Genomic DNA, 22,873 nt, shown 5'->3' on the forward strand with positions numbered 1-22,873 from the left:
CTGCCTTTGTTGCCAGTTATTATGCGTTATACTATCTGAGGTGTCATTCCTTTCCTCTCTGAATTTGGAACTATTTTTTCTGACTGTATGCACGTTTGGAATTTACTCCATTAAACAGGTTAGTCTAGAATTTCTCTTGCCAACAGGTTAAATTAATTATGATTTTATCAGCTATTTTTCTTTGTTGATGCCTATTATTGATTCATGAAATGATTTTCGGCTGTGGCCAATAAGTTATTTCATGCAGTACATATTTTTGCTTCCTTTTTCTCCGTTAATCTTAAATTTCTTTGTAAAAGCCAGAGCAGATCAAGAAATTATAAGATGTGGCCATTAAACTGTAGCATTGGTTGGAAACAAATCGTTGAAAATTCAAAGTTGAAACATGTTTTTACGAGTTTGGTTATATTATCTCCATAAGATATATACGACTGTTGTATTAATTCCACTCCACAATTTTTGTCATGTGTAGTTGCAACTCAAAGATAGTCATTTTGTTGGTATGCAATTTCAAAGTAATTGCGGTTGTTATTTTCATCGATTCCAACTAGCTTCCTTGTATAGATAACATTTACATTGACGAGGATAGGTCTTCATATATGGAGTGGTAAAGATCAGGACAACCAAATTTGATCAAAATGTATTGCAACAATTCCCGCAGCAACGCGCGGGGTATCATCTAGTATATGTAAATGTTTCGTGTCATTATGATCTAGACCAGTTGAAATTAGCATTGTGGGATTTTATATTTCCTGAGCGAAAGGTTGAGGGCTTGAAGCATCTTTTCAGTCCGCGCATAATAATACAGTGGATTAAGTGGATACTGTTTATGCCATTTCCATGGCTGACCTAAACTGACAATCTCCGCATCACAGATTTGTCAATGTCTTTTCAACAGCAAAAACTGAATGCACAAAGCAGAATCACGTCCCAGCTAGATTGTAAAGTTCATGGCGCTCATTAATGGCTGATCGACGGTGAGCATTCCTCATTGCGAATCTGTTTTTTTTTTTTGAAACGGACATTGCGAATCTGTGATGCTTCTTTATATTTTTACTATATGTGAGATTCACAAATATGGATGTCTGGGCTAATTAATGTCCACATACAAAGGGAAGAAAAAAATGAAACGAAGATTGAATATAACATATCACCAAAATTTAGTATGCTATTCTACGACGCTAGGTGCGCTCAGTCAATCTTCATATGCAAGGGACTTCTAGAGAGTCATTTCTGTATCAGCTTCTATGGAGGGTTTCATGCGTTTGACAGGCCTTCATCATCTCACACATTGAGGAATACATTGTGCAAGTTATTTGCAATGGGAATCAGGAAGCCGTGAGTAGTTCATACTCATAATCTTTATAAAGAAAGCACTAATGGGAGAGTTCAGCTTTTATCTATAAGAGCTATATTATCAGTACAGACAGTTCAACTCAGAATGGCAGGAACAGGAGTTAGTAGCTCAGGTAACAATCTACTGAAATGAAGCATAACAGTGATTTGATGGGTTTCTATTATGTGTTCCAGCAAAAGGTGGCAGCTAGCACACTTTTCCAATTAACTCATGACTCTGACTAGACGAATCAGTAAGGCTAATTACACACTTGTAGAGGCAACTAGTTAAACCCTGAAGTTCTGAAAAAATTAACTCCGTAAGGTTGTCAGGGGGGAGAAAGAACTATACCAAGTTTAGGCCTTCTAGAATTTGGGACTCTTGATGTTTGAAACTCATCTGGGATGCAAGCAATAGGCAGAGATATTAATGGTTAATATAAGGGAGCGGTTAAATGGCTCCCGAGCTCATTTGCTCATGGCCGTGAATAGTAAAATTTAAAAAAATGATTTTTTTTTGGCATGGAAATGTTTGAGTGTCTGATGTTTGTGCCAAATTTCAGCTTGTTGTGAAAAAATTTACTGTTCTTGCACTGTTTGGACCGATTTTGTTATTTTTGTTGACAGCTACTCGGATGCCCGAGTGTGCTGAAAATTGGCACGGACATCACACACACAAACATATTCCATGCAAAAGAAATATTTTATTATTTTTCCAGTTTGTTTATTTTACTGCTCACCGAGATCAGATGAACTCGGGCACAGAATTTGGATATTCGTCAATATAAAGCATAAAAAATTACAAGTTAAAGTACACAAGTGAAGTAAGGGCCTACAAAATAAGTAAAGATCCTCATTCACTCTGGAGCTGGGAGCTTTTTCAACTCCTCTAAAATAAAAACAAGTACCTTACAATGCGGAATTGGAAGTGTCATTGCAGGAAAGCAAACATGTATGCATTGGGAGAACACATTAACTGAGTTGGCAGCTTTCCCAGTGCCCTACTCCCTCCGTTCCTAAATATTTGTCTTTCTAGACATTTCAGACAGACTACCACATACGGATGTATGTAGACATATTTTAGAGCGTAGATTCACTCATTTTGCTTCGTATGTAGTCACTTGTTGAAATATCTAGAAAGACAAATATTTAGGAACGGAGGAAATACTAAATAGGCACCAAGTATGATTTAAGCAAGAGTAATCAATAGTTTGTACTGCCTCTGTCCCAAAAATAATAAGTGTCTTAACTTTAGTACAACTTTGTACTAAAGTTAATACACTTATTTTGAGACAGAGAAAGTATATTTAAACTTTCCATTTGTTGGTTCAATTAGGAATAACAGATTTAAAAATAGGTTTTGTATGCAATAATATTTTTGAGGCTAAAAAATATATATTAAAGCATAATCAGACACAGACCTCGTAACCTGGGCTGTGGCCCATCTGCCAAAAAGTACGCCCATTTATGAACTACTGCCCGTTTGCATCCCGTCTCGTGCCCAGCCGTTCGATCTTGTTGGATGGCCCTGATCGGCCTAGAGCTGAACGAAACAGGCACCCGATGCAAACCTTAGCTGCATTTCACCCCTTGGGGCCCGCGTAGCAATGCGAGGGCATTTAGGGATTTTTTCAATGTGATTACTTCAATTTGTAATCCCCTCCTTCTAAATTCTTACCAGGTTGGAACGAACTTCAGTAGTAGCTAACAAATCTTTGATTAGGGATTGATCTTTAAACATTAGGCCTTATTCAGTTACACCCCTTCACAAAAGGTTTGGAGGGGATTTGGGAGGGTTTTAACTTGTAGGGGCTTTAATCCCTCCCAAACCCCCTTCAAATCCCTCTCAACTGAACACAACCTTAAGGATAAAGCGACATTATGATTTTATTAATAATTAACCAACATAACTATATTGTACCCCTCCGTTCGAAAAAGTTTGTCTCAAACTTGTCTCTTAAATTGATGTATCTAGAACTAACTTGGTACTAGATATGTTTATTTGAGGGACAAGTTTTTTTGGACGGAGGAAATAAATAAATTATGGCAATTGGTATTCAATCAAGAACACAGACTAATCATGATCAAGAGGTGCTAATTTACATTAGGCTTTAACCGAATCCATTAGAGCTGGATCAGGAACTATAGCACAGTAGTAACTAATCCTGCTCGTGTGGTTGACCTGGCCGGGTGCTGCCGTTCCAAACTTCTCATCCTCACTCGCGTGCCAATCTCACCGAGCTCGACCAAGGCGTCCATCCACAAAGTAGCAGCCATGGCGGCCTGCCCGCCGCGCGGTCTCTACCGCGACCGGATCCGGACCGTCGCCGTGTCCGGAGCACAGATAGGATCCACTCTCTCCTCCCACTCTCAGTCCGGTCAAAGCGGATCCAGCTGCTCCGGCGACTCCGGTGCTTCGGTTTCGTATAACAACTCCGGCAGCCCCTCCCATTCGCCGTCCGCCGTGGCAACGGATTTCGGCGGCCACGAGCTCGCCGTGGTCGCTCGCCAAATGGTTAGGGATGGTTACACACAGTGTATTATCCAAGCGTTCCATGTCGCATCCCCCGCGCCAGCATTTGGATTCGGCGGCCCGGACCGTGCTCTGGAGGATTGGTTCTTCGAGCTTGACATGGACTGGGTTCTTCAAATCCACAACGAGCATGGCTAAGGTAAGCAGCTTCAGCTCCACCGAGTGACTTGTCGCCGCTCCAGGCTATGCGAGGTTGGGATTGGCCAACGTCCAGATTCCTTCCTGCCTGCCGTAGAATTTCCACGGTGTTGGTGTTGAATCGGCAGCAGCACTAGCGAGTGGTCGTCACGCGGTTCCTTCCGGGCTCCGGCACATCACTATCAGTGTCCTAGCCCTCCACTTTCCGTAGCAATTTCCTCTTCTCCCCTGTGTGCTGGTCTCATCCATTCAGCTCGACCCAGCAAGGCTTCCAATTCCATCCACAAAAGTAGCAGCCACCATGGCGGAGCACCTTGCTTCCGTGCCAGAGGAGAGCGCCACCGGCTTCGCCGGTGACTACCCGCCGCGCAACACCTACCGCGACTGGATCCGGACAGTCCCCGTGTCCAGAGCGCCCATTGGATTGGGTCTCCCCAACTCACAAGGATCCAGCTACACAAGCTCGCGTGCCACCAATTCTTGCCCCTCCAGCAACTCTGGTGTGTCCGCTGCCCAATTCTTACCGGACAATGATGAGCTTAGGAAGATCGCTCACCAAATGATTGTTGGAACCGCCAGTCCCTCACCCCTGCCCACCTCTCTCTGTCACTCAGCTCACTCTTCCTCGCCGTGGCTCACTCGAGAAAGGAGAAGAAAGGAGGAGGAAGAACACGGTGGACACAGGAGGTTTTCCGGCGGTCGAACGCCTTTTACCTTCCTCGAGCACGAACTCGACAATGTCAATCTGTTACAATGCCACCGTACGGCTTTATACCCCGAGCCAGTGCATCGGGCATGCACCCACGCCTCCACTCGCATCCCGATCGTGCCCGAGTTCTCCGAGCTCTGACCGCGCCCGCGCCGTGCCCGAGCGCGCGCTTCTCACAGTGAGCCTCACTGGATCGCGCCTGATCGGGCCGCACGGCTCGCCAACAGACCCCCACACACACGCACGCCTACGGTGTACACTTGCACGGCCATCCCGTGCACCACACGCACGCACACACACACTACTCGCCGCGGACCCGACGCGCCCGACCCGGCCAGCTCGCGCCCATACACGCGCTAGTCGTGTCTGGTGCATCGCCGCGGCTTATTAGCCCAACACTCGCGCCCTAAGCCGCGGCTCAGAGCAGCCCGGCATCCTCGACGTCGCCGTCCGCCAGCAGTGCCCGCTTTGCCGCTTGCCCCTTCCTTAGCTGCGAGCAGTCCCGCTTGAAGTGGCCGCGCTCGCCGCACTTGTAGCAGCGGCTACGTCTGTTGCCGCCGTCCCGCGTCGCCACGCTGCGCGCGTCGTCGTCGTCATCCCGAGCTCCGCCTCGCTGCCGCTCGCGCGCCTGCCACTGTGCCGCGATGAACATCAGCTGCTCGCCGCCATGGTTGCCTCCATTCTACCCGCGTCGACGCAGCCTCTCGTCGAAAGTATTCAGCCGCCCCAACGCGTCCTCGAACGGCATCGTGCCGACGTCACAGAACTGCTCAATCCCCGCCACCGCCGCGTACAAGCGATCTGGGACCGAATTGAGCAACTTCTTGACGAGCGCCGCATCCTCCAGGGTCGAGCTCAGTGCCGCGTAGCGCGCCACCATGCCGCCCAGCCTGCCGGCGAACGCGTCCAGGGTCTCGGACACCGCCATGTGCAGGATCTCGAATTCGCCCTGGAGCGTGCCCAGCCGTGCCGCCCGCACGCTATCGGCGCCCACAAACCTGGTCTTCAGACTTGCCCACACCTCTGCTACGGTCTTCTTCGATGCCACCTGCAGCAACAAGTCCTCAGCTAGTGCACTGAGCAGGTACGCGCGCGCGGGCTTGTCCTTCTTCGCGATGACGGTGGTCGCCGCGTCCTCCGGCACCACCACCGCCTCCCACAGCCCGGCCGCATCCAGGTTCGCCTCCACCTTGATCGACCACGCCGTGTAGTTGTCGCCGGTGAGCAGTGGCACCGCCTGCGGCATCGACCCGCTCGCTCCGCCGGCGTACGAGACGATTGACATCGCCGGCGCGCCCTGAGCTGAACGTGGCTTTGATACCAATTGTTGGAATCGCCAGTCCCTCGCCGCTGCCCTCCTCTCTCTGTCACTCAGCTCACTCTCCCTCGCCGTGGCTCACTCGAGAAAGAAGAAGAAAGGAGGAGGAAGAACACGGTGGACACAGGAGGTTCTCCGGCGCTCGAACGCCTTTTTCCTTCCTCGAGCACGAACTCGACAATGTCAATCTGTTACAACGCCACCGTGCGGCATTATACCCCGAGCCAGTGCACCGGGCACGCACCCACGCCTCCACTCGCACCCTGATCGTGCCCGCACTCTCCCCGCTCTGACCGCGCCTGCGCCGCGCCCGAACGGCGCTTCTCGCGGTGAGCCTCACTGGATCGCGCCTAATCGGGCCGCACGGCTCGCCAACAGACCCACACACACGCACGCCTATGGTGTACACTTGCACGGCCACCCCGTGCACCACACGCACGCACACACACACTACTCGCCGCGGACCCGACGCGCCCGACCCGGCCAGCTCGCGCCCATATACGCGCTGGTCGTGTCCGGTGCATCGCCGCGGCTTATTAGCCCAACAATGGTCAGAGATGGGTACATCCAGCGCATGGTGGAAGATCCGTGCAGTAGTATTGCTCTGGAGAATATGTTCTACGAGCTTGACGTGGAATGGGTTGTCGGTATCCACTTGGACCGCTCCACCAATCGCCCACAACCACCGCTCCAGTTACAAGACATGTCGGTGCCGTCGTTGGAAGACTTGGTACACAAGTGGATCCGAGCTCTCTCCGTGATTGCTCTGAGCGTCACAGAGCTGTTCCAGGTCTCCTCTCTCCATGAGGAGCCCGCGGTCGCATGGTTTAACAAGTTTGGTGAATCGAGTATCTTCTTCTTCCCCAATCTCATCGTCGATGCTTTCAAGTCCGAGAACCTACGGGCCATATACTAGACATGTATATTTGCATCAACAATGCATCCTACATGTTTAGAACGGTTAAATCGAGCCGAGACTTTTGGAAGATCCATCGCCACACTACTAGAAAAAGGCTTATCCCCAATAATTCTACTAGTAGCGCACCATAATGATGGTGCACTACTGCTATATAGCAGTGGCGCACCAGAATCAAGTGCGTCATTGCTATGTTTTTACTAATGATGTACCACATAAGCAGTGCGCCATTGCTATTCTTTTGTCCCCCCCCCCCCCCCCCCCCCAACCAGACATAGCAATGGCGCACCCCCATAGTAGTGGCGCACCTAGGTGTAGTGCGCCATTGCTATGTCTGATGGGGGTGTGCATGCGTGTGTGTGTGAGGTTAGCAATGGCGCACCAGGGAGGGTGCGCCATTACTAACGTCTCACACAAACACACCCCCTGCCCCCCTTGATCGCCTTTTAGGTTTTTAAAAAAATAAAAGAAAATGATAAAAGATTCAACAAAATTCAAAAAATATATGCCCATGTGTTATGTGTTCTAGTTGTTAGGAAAATTAACAAACATGAATTTTTGAATTTTTTTGCAAAAGGCCGCCGTGTTTCGGTAAAATGATCGTAACTTTTGCATACGTCCTCCGATGACAAAGTTTTTTATATAAAAAATCATCTACTCGAAACATCCGAATTCGACCAGGGGAACCCGTTGAAGATTTTTAGAATCCCAAAAACCTAATAGAAAAAATTACGATGCTTTTAAGATCTGGAGGCAAAAAAATCGAAAAAATGCAAAAGGTAAATAAATTAGCAATGGCGCACTAGTGCATGGTGCGCCACTGCTATTTTCCCGCCTTCAAAATTCAAAAGGGCGGGGGGCGCGCCCCCCTCCTAGGGCACGCCCCCTACCTCGTGGGCCCCCTGGTGGGTCTCCGACGTCCATCTTCTACTATATGAAGTCTTTCGATGAGAAAAAAAATCGGAGGGAACCTTTCAGGACGAAACTCCGCCGCCACGAGGCGGAACCTTGGCGGAACCAATCTAGAGCTCCGGCAGAGCTGTTCTGCCGGGGATACTTCCCTCCGGGAGGGGGAAATCGTCGCCATCATCATCACCAATGCTCCTCTCATCGGGAGAGGGCAATCTCCATCAACATCTTCACCAGCACCACCTTATCTCCAAACCCTAGTTCATCTCTTGTATCCAATTCTTGTCCCAAAGTCCGGGATTGGTGCTAGTAGGTTGCTAGTAGTGTTGATTACTCCTTGTAGTTGATGCTAGTTGGTTTATTTGGTGGAAGATCATATGTTCAGATCCTATATGCATATTATTACTCCTCTGATTATGAACATGAATATGCTTTGTGAGTAGTTACGTTTGTTCCTGAGGACAAGGGAGAAGTCTTGCTATTAGTAGTCATGTGAATTTGGTATTCGTTCGATATTTTGATAAGATGTATGTTGTCTAGCCTCTAGTGGTGTTATGTGAACGTCGACTACATAACACTTCACCATTATTTGGGCCTAGAGGAAGGCATTGGGAAGTAATAAGTAGATGATGGGTTGCTAGAGTGACAGAAGCTTAAACCCTAGTTTATGCGTTGCTTTGTAAGGGGCTGATTTGGATCCACATGTTTCATGCTATGGTTAGGTTTACCTTAATACTTTTGTTGTAGTTGCGGATGCTTGCAATAGAGGTTAATCATAAGTGGGATGCTTGTTCAAGTAAGAACAGAAATCAAGCACCGGTCCACCCACATATCAAATTATCAAAGTACCGAACGCGAATCATATGAACGTGATGAAAACTAGCTTGACGATATTCCCATGTGTCCTCGGGAGCGCTTTTCCTATTATAAGAGTTTGTTCCGGCTTGTCCTTTGCTACAAAAAGGATTGGGCCACCTTGCTGCACCTTTTTACTTTTTTTTACTTGTTGCTCGTTACAATTTATCTTATCACAAAACTATCTGTTACCACTTATTTCAGTACTTGCAGAGAATACCTTGCTGAAAACCGCTTATCATTTCCTTCTGCTCCTAGTTGGGTTCGACACTCTTACTTATCGAAAGGACTACGATAGATCCCCTATACTTGTGGGTCATCAACGCGTTGGTGGACTTGGAGGAGCGGGAGTCTGCTGACTTGGTGGAGGACTTCGACGAGGAATCGGCTGACGCGGTGTCGGTGGCCTTCGAAAGATGATGCAATCCTTTCTCCATAGGATGATACGATGTTTGGCCTCTCCTAGTGTGTGCTCCTCGTCACCTCCAGGAATGTCAAGCTCTAGCCCCGAATATTGGTCCACCACCTCATCAAGACACGAGCATACACTAGTAGAAAAAGGGTCAAACATGAAGCACATTAGTGCCGGTTCCAACGGCTAGCCGGGCCACTTTCATTAGTACCGGTTCGTGGCGAACCTTTAGCACCGGTTCGTGCCACGAACCGGTACTAATGAGAGTGGTGGCAGGATGTTGTCAGAATGGGGCCCCTCCAGCCCCTTTAGTACCGGTTCTTGGCACGAACCGGTACTAAAGGTCGTCCTACATAAACCCTTCGTCTACCCGAGATCGCTCTGTTCTTCCCCTTTCCCCTCTCCTCTCTGTTCTTCCCCTCTTCCTCTCGAGCTCATCACACATTTTGCCCAAAATTTGTCAAGATTTGAAGGCCCCCATCCATTCAAATGATCACAAAGGTTAGCAACTTTGTCCTTTCATCTCTCATTGCTAGATTAGCTCTTGCAATGCTTTATATAGTGATTAATTTGTGAGTTTAGTAATTTGGGAGGATATATATATATGTGCTAGTATTTGATTTATATGCAATTTGAGGTCAAAAATAACACTTAGTTTGCATATGTAGGTGTGGTTTACTTAGTGCCTTCCAAATCTCCATCATAGCCACCGTCGATCGCCCACACCGTCCCGTCGCCGGCACCACCTTGTGGTGAGCCTCTTGTTCATGAAATTTTATATAAAAATTGATGTTTGTGTGATTTGGATATATAGTTACTCATATAATTATCTTACCCGTACGTTGTTTGTTATACATATAGTGCCATGGTTTTGATATCCGTCCCCGTCGGCCCTAGTCCTTGTTATGATTCAGATGTGGTATGTATATTCTCTTTTAAAACTAGTTGCATTTTGTGTTTATGACAAATTATGCCCATCAAGTTGACATAGAAATTTTTTCTAGGATGTATGTGAACCGGAAATTCCAACCGACCCTATTGCCGAGAGGTTAAATTTAGTTGAAAGAGAAAACGAGTACTTGAAAGAAAAGTTGAAAAGAATTGAGGGGGAGAAGATGGAATTGGAGTTGCATGTTGCCGATGTCGTCGATGATCACAAGATCAAGATGGAGAAAATGCGCTTGAAGATTAGAAAGATTAGAAAATATGCCATCGATAGTGAGGCTTGGTATCATTATGCTGTTGGATCCATTGTTACCTTAGTTGCGATCTTGATCGTATTTGTTGTTGCATTTAAATGCTTTAGCTAGATAGTTATTTGTTTGTTGCATTTAAGTGTTGTATGAACTTTATGTATGAACTTGTATTAATTTGGTCTATTCGGTGTTGTGTAATGAAGATGAGCCGGCAATGGATGTACGATGACCGATGCTCTCCCCAGTTCGTTGAGGGCTTGCATACTTTTCTGCTTGCGGCTGAGGCAAACAAGCGGGCGGATGGTTTTATGCCTTGTCCATGTGCTCGCTGTAAGAATGGTAACAATTACTCTACGTCAAGAACCATTCACGTCCACCTGTTTAAGTCCGGTTTCATGCCCCATTATAATGTTTGGACCAAGCACGGAGAAAGAGGGGTTATGATGGAAGACAATGAAGAAGAAGAGGACGGCGACAGCTATCCTGGCCATGGGTTCCCTGAATACGATGATACAACAATGGGGGAAGAAGCTGAGCCGGTAATGCGGGAAGAAGCTGAGCCGGCAATGCGGGAAGAAGCTGAAGAAGAGGCATCAGATGAGCCCGTTGATGATCTAGGTCGGGCCATTGCCGATGCAAAGAGAAACTGCGCAAGTGATTTGGAGAAGAAGAAGTTGCAGCGCATGTTAGAGGATCACAAAAAATTGTTGTACCCGAATTGCGTAGGTGACAAGAAAAAGCTGGGCACCACACTGGAATTGCTGCAATGGAAGACGGAGAATGGTGTATCTGTCAAGGGATTTGGAAAGTTGCTGGTAATGATAAAGGATATGCTTCCAAAGGACAACGAATTTCCCGAGAGTACGTACGAAGCAAAGAAGGCTGTCTGCCCTCTAGGGTTAGAGGTGCAGAAGATACATGCATGCCCTAATGATTGCATCCTCTACCGCGGTGAGTACGAGGATTTGAACGCTTGCCCGGTATGTGGTGCATTGCGCTATAAGATCAGCCGCGATGACCCTGGTGATGTCGAGGGCCGGCGCCCCAGGAAGAAGATTCCTGCCAAGGTGATGTGGTATGCTCCTATAATACCACAGTTGAAACGTTTGTTCCAAAACAAAGAGCATGCCAAGGTGATGCGATGGCACAGAGAAGACCGTAAGAAAGACGGAAAGTTGAGAGTACCCGCTGACGGGTCGCAGTGGAGAAAAATCGAAAGAAAGTACGGGAATGAGTTTGCAGATGACGCAAGGAGTGTATGGTTTGGTCTAAGCGCAGATGGCATTAATCCTTTTGGGGAGCAGAGCAGCAACCATAGCACCTGGGCTGTGACTCTATGTTTGAATAACCTTCCTCTTTGGTTGTGCATGAAGGGGAAGTTCATTATGATGCCAGTGCTCATCCAAGGCCCTAAGCAACCCGGCAATGATATTGATGTGTACCTAAGGCCATTAGTTGAAGAACTCTTACAACTGTGGAATGGAACAGGTGTACGTGCGTGGGATGAGCACATGGGGGAAGAATTTGACCTAAAGGCGTTGCTGTTCGTGACCATCAATGATTGGCCTGCTCTCAGTAACCTTTCAGGACAGACAAACAAGGGATACCGTGCATGCATGCACTGTTTGGACGATACCGACAGTATATATTTGGCTAATAAGAATGTGTACCAGGGACATCGTCGATTTCTTCCGAGCAGGCATCCCGTAAGAAAGAAAGGCAAGCATTTCAAAGGTGAGGCGGATCACCGAACGAAGCCTCGCCACCGTACTGGTGCTGATGTACATGATATGGTCAAGGATTTGAAGGTGGTCTTTGGAAAGGGTCCTGGTGGACAACCTGTTCCGAATGACGCTGACGGACATGCACCCATGTGGAAGAAGAAATCTATATTTTTGGACCTGCCCTATTGGAAAGACCTCGAGGTCCGCTCCGCAATCGACGTGATGCACGTGACGAAGAATCTTTGTGTGACCCTGCTTGGCTTCTTGGGCGTGTATGGGAAGACAAAAGATACACCTGAGGCACGGGAGGACCAGCAACGTATGCACGGAAAAGACGGCATACATCAGGGTCATGCAAGCTACGCTCTTACCAAAGAAGAGAAGGAAATCTTCTTTGAATGCCTGCTCAGTATTAAGGTACCATCTGGCTTCTCGTCGAATATAAAGGGAATAATAAACTTGACAGAGAAAAAGTTCCAGAACCTAAAGTCTCATTACTGCCACGTGATTATGACGCAACTGCTTCCGGTTGCATTGAGGGGGCTTCTACCGGAAAACGTTCGATTAGCCATTGTGAAGCTATGTGCATTTCTCAATGCAATCTCTCAGAAGGTAGTCGATCCAGAAATCATACCAAGGTTACAGAATGATTTGGTGCAATGTCTTGTCAGTTTCGAGTTGGTGTTCCCACCATCCTTCTTCAACATCATGACGCACGTCCTAGTTCACCTATGCGAAGAGATTAACGTTTTGGGTCCTGTATTTCTACACAATATGTTCCCCTTTGAGAGGTTCATGGTAGTCTTAAAGAAATATGTTCATAACCGTGCTAGGCCAGAAGGAAGCATCTCCAAGGGCCTTCAAAATGAGGAGGTCATTGAGTTTTGTATTGACTTTATTCCTGACCTTAAGCCGATTGGTGTTCCTGAATCGCGGCATAAGGGCAGACTGGATGGAAAAGGCACGCTAGGAGGGGAACAAATAATATGTATGGACGGACATTCTCTCACTGAAGCACACTACACAGTTCTATAGAATTCCGCCTTGGTGGCTCCGTATATGGATGAACACAAGAATTTGCTACGCTCCAAACACCCGGAGCGGTCTGATGACTGGATTACACGTGAACAAACCAGGAGTTTCGCCAGCTGGTTACAAACACGTACCATGCATGACACCTCTATTGAAGATGACCTGTACTTGCTGTCCCAGTTACCATCTTCGAATATAATGACTTTCAAAGGGTACGAGATAAATGGTAATACATTTTACACGATCGCCCAAGATAAGAAGAGCACCAACCAAAACAGTGGTGTCCGCTTTGGTGCAGAAACCAAGACGGGAAAGGAAACATATTATGGTTATATACAGGACATATGGGAACTTGACTATCGACGTGGTTTGAAGGTCCCTTTGTTTCGGTGCAAATGGGTCAATATGACACGAGGCGGGGTAACGGAAGACCCGCAGTACGGAATGACAACAGTGGATCTCAACAATCTTGCGTATGCAGACGAACCATTCGTCCTAGCCAATGATGTGGCACAGGTTTTCTATGTGAAGGACATGTCTACCAAGCCAAGAAAAAGAAAAGATAAGGAAGCGAATGCATCGTACGATGAGCCAAAGCGGCACATAGTTCTTTCTGGGAAGAGAAACATCGTGGGAGTGGATGACAAGACAGACAAGTCAGAAGATTATGAAAAGTTTGATGAAATTGCTCCATTCACAGTGAATATTGACCCGAGCATCCCGTTAAATGATGAAGATTTTCCATGGCTACGACGCAAAGGGACACACGCGAAGAAAAAGTTTCACACCCAAAGATCTGGGATGTGATCGGCTTAACTATCATCACTTTCTTCTGTGTTTCACACCCAGGAGGGAATCTCTGTAATAGTTAGGGTAGCTAGTTATGTGTTTTGGCATTTGAAACGCGAAGAAATTTTATGTGCAAGCAAATTCTTTCATGCATTTACTGATTTTTTCAGCTAAATGACCCTGAAATTGAAAAGCATTTCAAATGAACTCAGAAAAGGATGAAAGTTGGCATGGTATCATAATTTCACCCACATAGCATGTGCAAAAAAGTAGAGAGGGTTACCGCAAAAACTAGACGCACTTCGTGTACAAAATGGACAATCTGTTTCGAAGTATCAGGGTTTCGGACGAAAACTCATCCGTTACAAAGGCATTTCATTTTTTAAATAACTTAAGCATTACCAAATTGAATATAATGATAAAACACACTAATATTAAGCATAAGAACAAAGAATCACTGGAAAATGTATTTTTAAAGTTAAGTTATTCACAAACTAGTGATTCACACAAATTTCAAATAATTCAAAATTTAAAATATTCACATTTAAAAACTACCGGCACTAACTGAAAGTTTCTAAAAACTATCAAAAATATTCACAAAGAAACTCTAAATACAGCAAAAACAACTAAAAATAAATAAAACAAAATAAATAAAGCAGAAAAGAAAAAACTAAATGAAAAAAGCCCACCTACCGGGCCACTGCGGCCTGCATATGACTAGAAACCCAACCTATTATTGGGCCAGGATGCAGGCCCGCAAGCCCAATAGGCCCCACAGGGCAGAGTAGCAGAGATAGGCCCAGAAGGCCTGCATTTCAGAGGAGCTCAAAGGAGCAGCTGCGGCTGGGTTTATAAACCAGTGCGGCTGCCCTTCGCTAGGCGAGGTGGGACTAAACTTTGCGCCCCTCGCCTGGCAGCGCACCCCCCTTTAGTACCGGTTCGTGGCACCAACTGGTACTAAAGGGGGGTCCTTTAGTACCGGTTGGAGCCACCACCCGGTACTAAAGGGGGTCGCTTCCCGCCGCTTGGGCTAGCCAAAACAGACCTTTAGTATCGGTTGGTGGCTCCAACCGGTACTAAAGGTGGGTTCTATATATACAACACTTCGAAAAATTTCATTCTCCCCCTCTATTTCTTCCCGATCGATCGACGCCGCCCCCGTCGCGCGCCGTTGCCGTCGCCGCCCTCATCCCCGTCGCCGCCCCTGTCCCCGTCGCCGCCCCCGTCGCCGTCGCCGCCCTCGTCTCCGTCGCCGCCCCGGGCCCGTCCCCGTCCCCCGTCGCGCCGTCCCCGCGTCGCCGCCCCGTCACGCCCCGGGCCGTCGCCTCGCCGTCGCCTCGACCTTGCCCGCGCGCGCTGTGAGCCCCTCCTCCGGCCCCTCTCCTCCCTCCAATCGATCGTAGCGCACACCGGCGCCGGCGCCGGCGCCAGCGCCGACCGTAGCGCACACACACACTACATGCACACACACACAAAGTTTTTAACTTTTAGTTTTTTCTGTTTTTCTGTTTTTCATACAAAGTTTTAGATGAATTAATTAATTAGATTAGATTAATGTCAAATAGTATGTAGAAATGTTAGTTATAATATATATAATGTCAAATGTTATTGAAATGTTAGTTATATAGAAATGTTAGAAATTTTGAAAATGTTAGTTTTAGCTAGCTAGATGAATTAGATTAATTTCAAATTGTTAGACGATGATCGATGTTTTTTTAGTTTCTTATATTTTTAGTTATAAAATTTAGAATTTGCATATATGAAATCATCACAATCCATCATTTAAAAATGTTACTTTACTTTTGCGGCATATAGTATTTTGTTGTCGACGATGCCCGGCCCGCATCCTCGCCGTCGACACGTCCGCGACGATGTCCTGCTTCAGAGGACCCATGTCCGGGACTGGGCTCCGCCGGGCTGGCACTGGGAGGTGCTACCTTCAGGGGCGCGACGCTTGGTGAGGAACCCGGCCCCGGGTCCCGTCGTCGACCCTCATCTCCTTTGGTGGCATTCGCGTGGGCCACTTTCGGTGCGGAGGGAGCCGGCCGCGCCGGAGGTGGTACGTCGCCGTGTCAGGGAGGAGGACGAGCACGTCCATCGCTACATGGCTGCTATGGACGTCAGGTTCTCCAATACCTGGCAGGTTCTTTGGGGAGATCACCCGAGCTATGATCCAGTGATGGTTCCTTCTCTTTGGGTGTGTACCACCCGCACCTCAGGAACCGCGAGTGGCCTAGATTACTCTGTAGTATTCAATCTTTATTAGCTTGCTAGCTAGCTAGCTAGTGATGTATTCAATATTATATCTATTATTCGAGATGATGTATTCGAGACTATATATATATCTATTATTCGAGACGATGTATTGAGATTATATCTATTATTCGAGACGACGTATTCGAGATTAAATCTATTATTCGAGACGATGTATTCGAGATTATATCTATTATTCAAGATGATGTATTCGAGATTATATCTATTATTCGAGATTATACTAAATTGTTTTATATTTCTTTTGGCATAGTTAAATAAAAGCTATGGCGGACAATACCGACAGAGAGAGAGAACAGACCATGTTCGATATCATACGCGGGCCAGATGATGATCAGAATGAAGAAGATTTTGACGGCTCCGAATTTCTAAACAACACTGGAGAGGATGATATGATATTCGATCGCGACGACCGAGAAGATGAAGTCATGAACTACGACGAAGAACATGTTGATCCTGAAACAACAAACACCGGCGAGGTATATATATTTATATAAGCAGGAATCTGGTGATCATCGCATGTTTTAAATGAGTTGAAGATATATATATTAATGAATCGATCTTTCTTCTTTCAGCCATCCGGATCGAGCAAATCTTCAGGCAAAAGGACGAAACGAGGCCCGAACAAAAAGTTGAAGGAGGGCGTAAAGTACAATATCGAGGCAATCAGACCTAATGGCGAACGATTAGCGCCTAAGAAGATTGCGGATAAGTTCGTTCGTCAGTGCGGAGTTCTTGTGAAGGACCAACTCCCGATCTCCCTTCAAGAATGGAGAAAGCCAGCAAATCCACGTCCAGATGTTACTTTTGTCGACGAGAATTAAAAAAATCTGCTTTGGGATACTCTCATGGAACATTTCACCCTACCAGATCATTTCACAGAAGCAGATGTGCGGAAAGTCAAGAATGCTGCTTTTAGGAAGATGGCGGTTGCATTCAAGAACCACAAGAGAATGACGTGGGAGAAGTACGTCAAGGAAGGAAGGAAGACTCCAGTATTCGAGGGGATACTAGAGAATCAAAGTGCTCATTGGGACGATTTCGTGAAATTCAAGGATTTAGAATTAGCTAAGGAACGGTCGAGAATAAACAAGAAGAATGCCGAAAAAAGGATAAGTTCCATAAGCTGGGGCCAGGTGGCTACGCGGTGGCAATGCCTAAGTGGGATAAGCCTGAGAAAGAGATGGAGGATGCAAATGTCACTCCGGTTACTAAGAGATGGCCCCCCAGGTGCAGGACTTGGTTCTATGCGCATGGGGGGGAGTTGGACCCGAAGACAGGCAATGTTTCGACGAAGGCATGTCTGAACGGAGCCGACGATGCGCTACTTGTTGCAATAGAAGAGGCTCGATCGGGGGTGTTCCATCCCAAGATCGAGAACGACGAGCTTACGCGTGCCCTGGGAAATCCTGAACACCCGGGAAGAACATGAGGCAAGGGCGCTATTCCATGGTATGAGGGGTTTTCGGACTGGAACACCGACTACAGAACCCGTGCGAGAAAGAAGATTACGGAGGAGAAGAAGAGGAAGATGGAGGAGGAGCAGAGGAAGCGGGACTATGAACGCCTTCAAGGCCTAGAAGCAAGTCAAGCAGAATTGGCAGCTAAATTCCAGCGGCAGCAGGAGCAGATCGACTCACTTAGCCAGCAAAGGGGGTCTCAGCAGCTGCAGCAGCTAGCGGATGATCCAGCATTGGATACCACCGGCCCATCCATGCCGAGAAGCAGCGTGGGTTCCGCCCCGGGCGACGCATTAGTGCTGGACGCCGTTGCTTTTTCAAATTCCCCCGAGGCAACCTTCCATTGCAACCCGATTCCAGCGGGCTATGCTCGTGTCTTGGTTGATGAGGTGGTGGACCCATATTCGGAGCTACAGCTTGACATTCCTAGAGGTGACGACGAGCACACATTGGGAGAGGCCATACATCGTGTCATCCTATGGAGAAAGGATTGCATCATCTTTCGAAGGCCACCGACACCGCGTCACTCGACTCCTCGTCGAAGTCCGCCACCGAGTCAGCAGACTCCCGCTCCTCCAAGTCCACCAACGCGTGAGGCCACTCCTCCTCCTCCAAGTCCGGCAAAGTGTCAGGCCACTCCTCCTCCAAGTCCGACACAGCGTCAGGCCACTCCTCCTCATCCAACTCAGCCCCGTCAGCCGTCTCCGCCGCCTCAGCAATCGCAGAAGAGACACCCCGCAGCTATGGTGCATAGCGGTACGAGTCGAGGTGATAGTACAGGAAGTACAGGCGGAGGCAAGCAATATAAATATGGTCCAAACCTCAGTACTCCTCTTCCTGTGAGGGCTTACGATAGGACTGAGGAGCAAACCAATGCCATAGTGCGGGCAGAAGTCGACGCCCATTTTGGACCGAAACCGCCACCGCCGCCAAGGGAGAAAGTGCCTATGGAAGTAGTTGACCACTTCATTCGTATGGCTCAACCACCAGCTCCTAAGCCTGTTGACTCAGACTATGAGCGCCACATCAGGAAGTTACATCGACAACGTCTACAGAAGGAGGCGACCTCGAGCTCGAGCAAACAACAAGCAGCTGTCAAAAAATGCGGGAAAACCGTTGCCCAGCTGGGAAAACAGGCGGCGCAATTGACCCCCCCGCTTGTTGTGCCGCCAACAACACGTGACAGTACGCATGCCCAATATTATTGTGGCCAAACGGTTTATGTTCCCCAGGTGGGTGATGTGGTAATAACCCAGGAGCATATAATGCAGGCTGAAGAACTCAAGATCACTGTTGGACAACTCCTCGAGATCGAGGACATGCCTCTGATTAGAGAGGAGGAAATAAAACAGAAATTTGTCCGGGGCCAACCTTTGGTCGAGCCAGAAGATGTCAAGAAGCTCCCAACGAGAATGTATGAATTGCATCAATGGTACATGGACATTACCAAGAGATTCGATCGAGGGTCCCTCATGGTGTATGTCAAGAAGGATCATTACTACCATGAGAAAGCTGTGGCCGTTGAGTATTCTGAACTGTTTCAGTTATACAATCAAGACGCACTCGACAAATCTATCGTCAGTTGCTATTGTCTGTAAGTGATTTCTTTCTGTAATTTAAGTCTCAAGCTAGCGGTAGTGATCCTTTTGATCAATCATTACGTGTAATTATCCTCACTATATTCTTTTCTGTGGTATTATGCAGGATGAAGATGTATGAAATGAGAAAAGGTGGACGCTATGGCATTGGGTTCATTGACCCAAACACCGTTAATTAATACACATGGAAATTAGATGCATATTATGAAAAAGAGGTAGAGGACAGCATGTTCGAGTTCTTGAAGCGCCTCAAATACAATGAAGATATACTACTTCCTTACAACTTCGAGTGAGTCACACTTTCTTGTACTACAAATTCTCTGTTTTTGCCTACTAGCTAGCTACATGTTTTTGCTTACATATGCCCGCTTAATTAAGACATGCAAACGTGTGTGCATGCAGCTTTCACTAGATCTTGTGTATCATTAAAGTTGACGCCGGAACAGTTGAAATACTGGACTCGCTACTCAAAGCAAATAGTGACTATAACATCTTGTTTGGGAAGTCAACAGGTACTTTCAATCATTATTAACTATATATCTCGGCCTATTTAGTTCGTCATTTCATGATATGAACTATTTAATAACCCCTTTATTCATTTTCTTTGTCGGCGGGCAGGGCTTGGGCAAGGTTCATTAGCGTCACGGAAGGCGAATGGAAACGACAGCTGAAATGGTTTCGACCTAAGGTAAGTAATTAAGTAGTACTAGCTAGCTAGCTAGCTGCCATCTCTTTAATTATCATGCTTGATTAATTATTATCTGATCAAATGAAATTCCATTCTCGTAATAAAGGCCCTGAAGCAGGCGCAGGGGACTGATCTGTGTGCATTCTGCGTTTGCGAGAACATTCGCATGATGGCGTCCGAAAGGAGCAGATCTCAAAGACAGGAATGGGTACGCTTGTCAGAACACTACTCACAATTTTTACACCATTATCGATATCTAGTCACACAATTAATACACATGCATATTGATCTCCTTCTTAACAGTTCAAAGAGGTGCAGGACAAGCTCCTAGAAACGGAGCGCGTAGAAGCACTTCAAGAGGAAATAGCAGGATTTTTGCTCGACCAGGTCATAAATCCGAAGGGAGAATACTATTACCCGCTACCGCCCCCATCGACCAAGTCATGAACCACTTCCAATTGTCATCGTGCTCCGAAGGCACCAATCAGGCTAATGCCACTGGCTCTGAAGGCAACATGCATATGTAGGAGAAATTGTATATAGCTATACATGTGTGTATGTGTGAATTAATATGGTGGTTTGTGAGACATGATTGATGATATATATATATGATTGGTTCTACTACAAATTCTATTCATATATATATATATATATATATATGCATAACGTGTACAATGTGTAGTACCGTAAAATACCAGCAAACGAAAAAGAATTAAAATGAAAAACACAAAATTAAATGAAAAAGAAATCATAAAACCAAAACCCCCCCAACATTTTAGTACCGGTTGGTGTTACCAACCGGTACTAAAGGGCTCCCGGCCCCGGAGCTGGCTCGTGCCACGTGGTTGCCCTTTAGCACCGGTTCGTGCTCAACCGGTACTAAAGGGGGGGGGGGCTTTAGTGCCGAAATTTTAGTGCCGGTTACCTAACCGGCACTAAAGGGCCTTATGAACCGGTGCTATTGCCCGGTTCTGCACTAGTGATAGCCCACTGGACTCGGGTTGCAATGGAAGCTTGCCTCGGGGGGATTTGTAAAAGCAACGACGTCCGCCACCTTCATGGATATGTTCTTCATTTTGAAGTGTAGCTCGCAGTTAGTGTTCTCCATGATGTCATCCACGGGGTATCTATCCAGCATTGCGTCGCCCGGGGCGGAACCCACGCTGCTTCTCGGCATGGATGGGACGGTGCTATCCAATGCTGGATCATCCGCTAGCTGCTGCCGCTGCTGAGACCCCCTTTGCTGGCTAAGTGAGTCGATCTGCTCCTGCTGCCGCTAGAATTTGACTGCCAAGTCCGCGTGCGCTGATTCTAGGCCTTGAAGGCGTTCATAGTCCTGCTTCCTCTGCTCCTCCTCCATCTTCCTCTTCTTCTCCTCCGCAATCTTCCTTCTCGCACGGCTTCTGTAGTCGGTGTTCCAGTCCGAAAACCCCTCATACCACGGAATAACGCCCACAAATTTACTTGGAACGGCAGGTAGATACCACATATAGGAAGGTATGGTGGACTCATCTGGAATAACTTTGGGGTTTAAAGGGATTGGATGCACAAGAAGTATTCCCGCTTAGTACAGGTGAAGGCTAGCAAAATACTGGGAAGCGACCAACTAGAGAGCGACAACAGCCATGTACATGCATTAAAATTAATAAACATTGGATGCAAGCATGAGTAGGATATAATCCACCATGAACATAAATATCGTGAAGGCTATGTTGATTTGTTTCAACTACATGCGTGAACATGTGCCAAGTTAAGTCACTTAAATCATTCAGAGGAGGATACCACCCCGTCATACCACATCATAATCATCTCAATAGCATGTTGGCACGCAAGGTAAACCATTATAACTCATAGCTAATCAAGCATGGCACAAGCAACTATGATCTCTAATTGTCATTGCAAACATGTTTATTCATAATATGCTGAATCAAGAACGACGGGGCTCATCATATTTACAAAAACAAAAGAGGTCGAGTTCATACCAGCTTTTCTCATCTCAGTCAGTCCATCATATATGTCATCATAATTGCCTTTCACTTGCACGACTGAACGGTGTGAATAATAATAAGAGTGCACGTGCATTGGACTAAGCTGGAATCTGCGAGCATTCAATAAACAGGAGAAGACAAGCCAATATGGGCTCTGGGTTAAATCAACAATGAAGCATATAAGAGACACTTTAACAATTTAATCATGGTCTTCTCCTATCGCCCCCAAAGAAAAGGAGAAAATAAAAACTATTTACACGGGAAAGCTCCCAACAAGCAGAAGAAGAACGGGAAATATTTTTGGGTTTTCTTTTTAATTACTACTACAGCAGGAAAGTAAACTACTACTATTTTTTTAGTTTTTCTTAAGGTTTAACAAACACACAAGAAGAAAGCAGGAACAAGAAAATAAACTAGCATGGATAATACAGTGAAAGAGTATGAGCACCGACATCTAGTAATGAGTGTGTGTGAACATAAATGTAATGTCGGTGAGAAATACGTACTCCCCCAAGCTTAGGCTTTTGGCCTAAGTTGGTTTATTGCCAGGGATAGCCTGGCGGATACCCGTAAGTGTAGCTGGGGTCATACTGCGACAAGGAATAGTTGGGATCATACTGTGATGATGAAGAGGACTCTGACTGCCACTGGCTGACAGTCATCTCTGGATCCCAAGAATAAACAGATTGTCGTGGAGGCTCATCTTGTGGTTCCGGTTCCGGGGCTGGTGCAGGGTTCTTGTAAGCCTAGACGACAGCCCACGTAACGAGATAGGGTCCTACAAAATTAAACAAAGAAGAAGCAGGCAACGTAATAGTTTCAGGATAATTTTTATCAAAGTATAACTTGTATTTGAGCTCTCCATTCCTCTCCTTAACAAGAAAATCATGTGCTAACATGCTCTTATAATCTATATAAGCACTGGGCAGCAATTTTTCTTCTTTCTCATAATGCCTAATAGCTATGTTAAAGTGTGCAGCAAGGCGAGAAGCATAAATGCCT

At 46.6% G+C, this 22,873-nt stretch overlaps 1 protein-coding gene, 1 long non-coding RNA gene and 1 pseudogene across 2 annotated transcripts; 2 read left to right on the plus strand and 1 right to left on the minus strand.

Annotated features, from left to right (window-relative positions):
* Window positions 1–4,002: 4,002 nt before the first annotated feature.
* On the minus strand, window positions 4,003–7,176 carry LOC147987427 (uncharacterized). The gene has a single exon (XM_087545300.1). It carries the CDS (start codon window positions 5,998–6,000, stop codon window positions 5,398–5,400), a length of 603 nt encoding a protein of 200 aa, XP_087401426.1. The 5' UTR covers window positions 6,001–7,176; the 3' UTR covers window positions 4,003–5,397.
* A 1,708-nt stretch (window positions 7,177–8,884) lies between these two features.
* On the plus strand, window positions 8,885–10,493 carry LOC147987428 (uncharacterized). Its single transcript, XR_015615288.1, has 4 exons — window positions 8,885–9,626; window positions 9,794–9,877; window positions 9,987–10,044; window positions 10,130–10,493. It is a non-coding gene; the product is annotated as an uncharacterized LOC147987428 (long non-coding RNA).
* A 31-nt stretch (window positions 10,494–10,524) lies between these two features.
* Window positions 10,525–13,884, plus strand: LOC147987429 (uncharacterized; annotated as a pseudogene).
* The last annotated feature ends 8,989 nt before the right edge of the window (window positions 13,885–22,873 follow it).

This window comes from Triticum urartu, chromosome 2A (genome assembly GCF_056163025.1).
Source record: "Triticum urartu cultivar PI428250 chromosome 2A, HENAU_Tu73, whole genome shotgun sequence".
Classification (NCBI taxonomy): domain Eukaryota; kingdom Viridiplantae; phylum Streptophyta; class Magnoliopsida; order Poales; family Poaceae; genus Triticum; species Triticum urartu.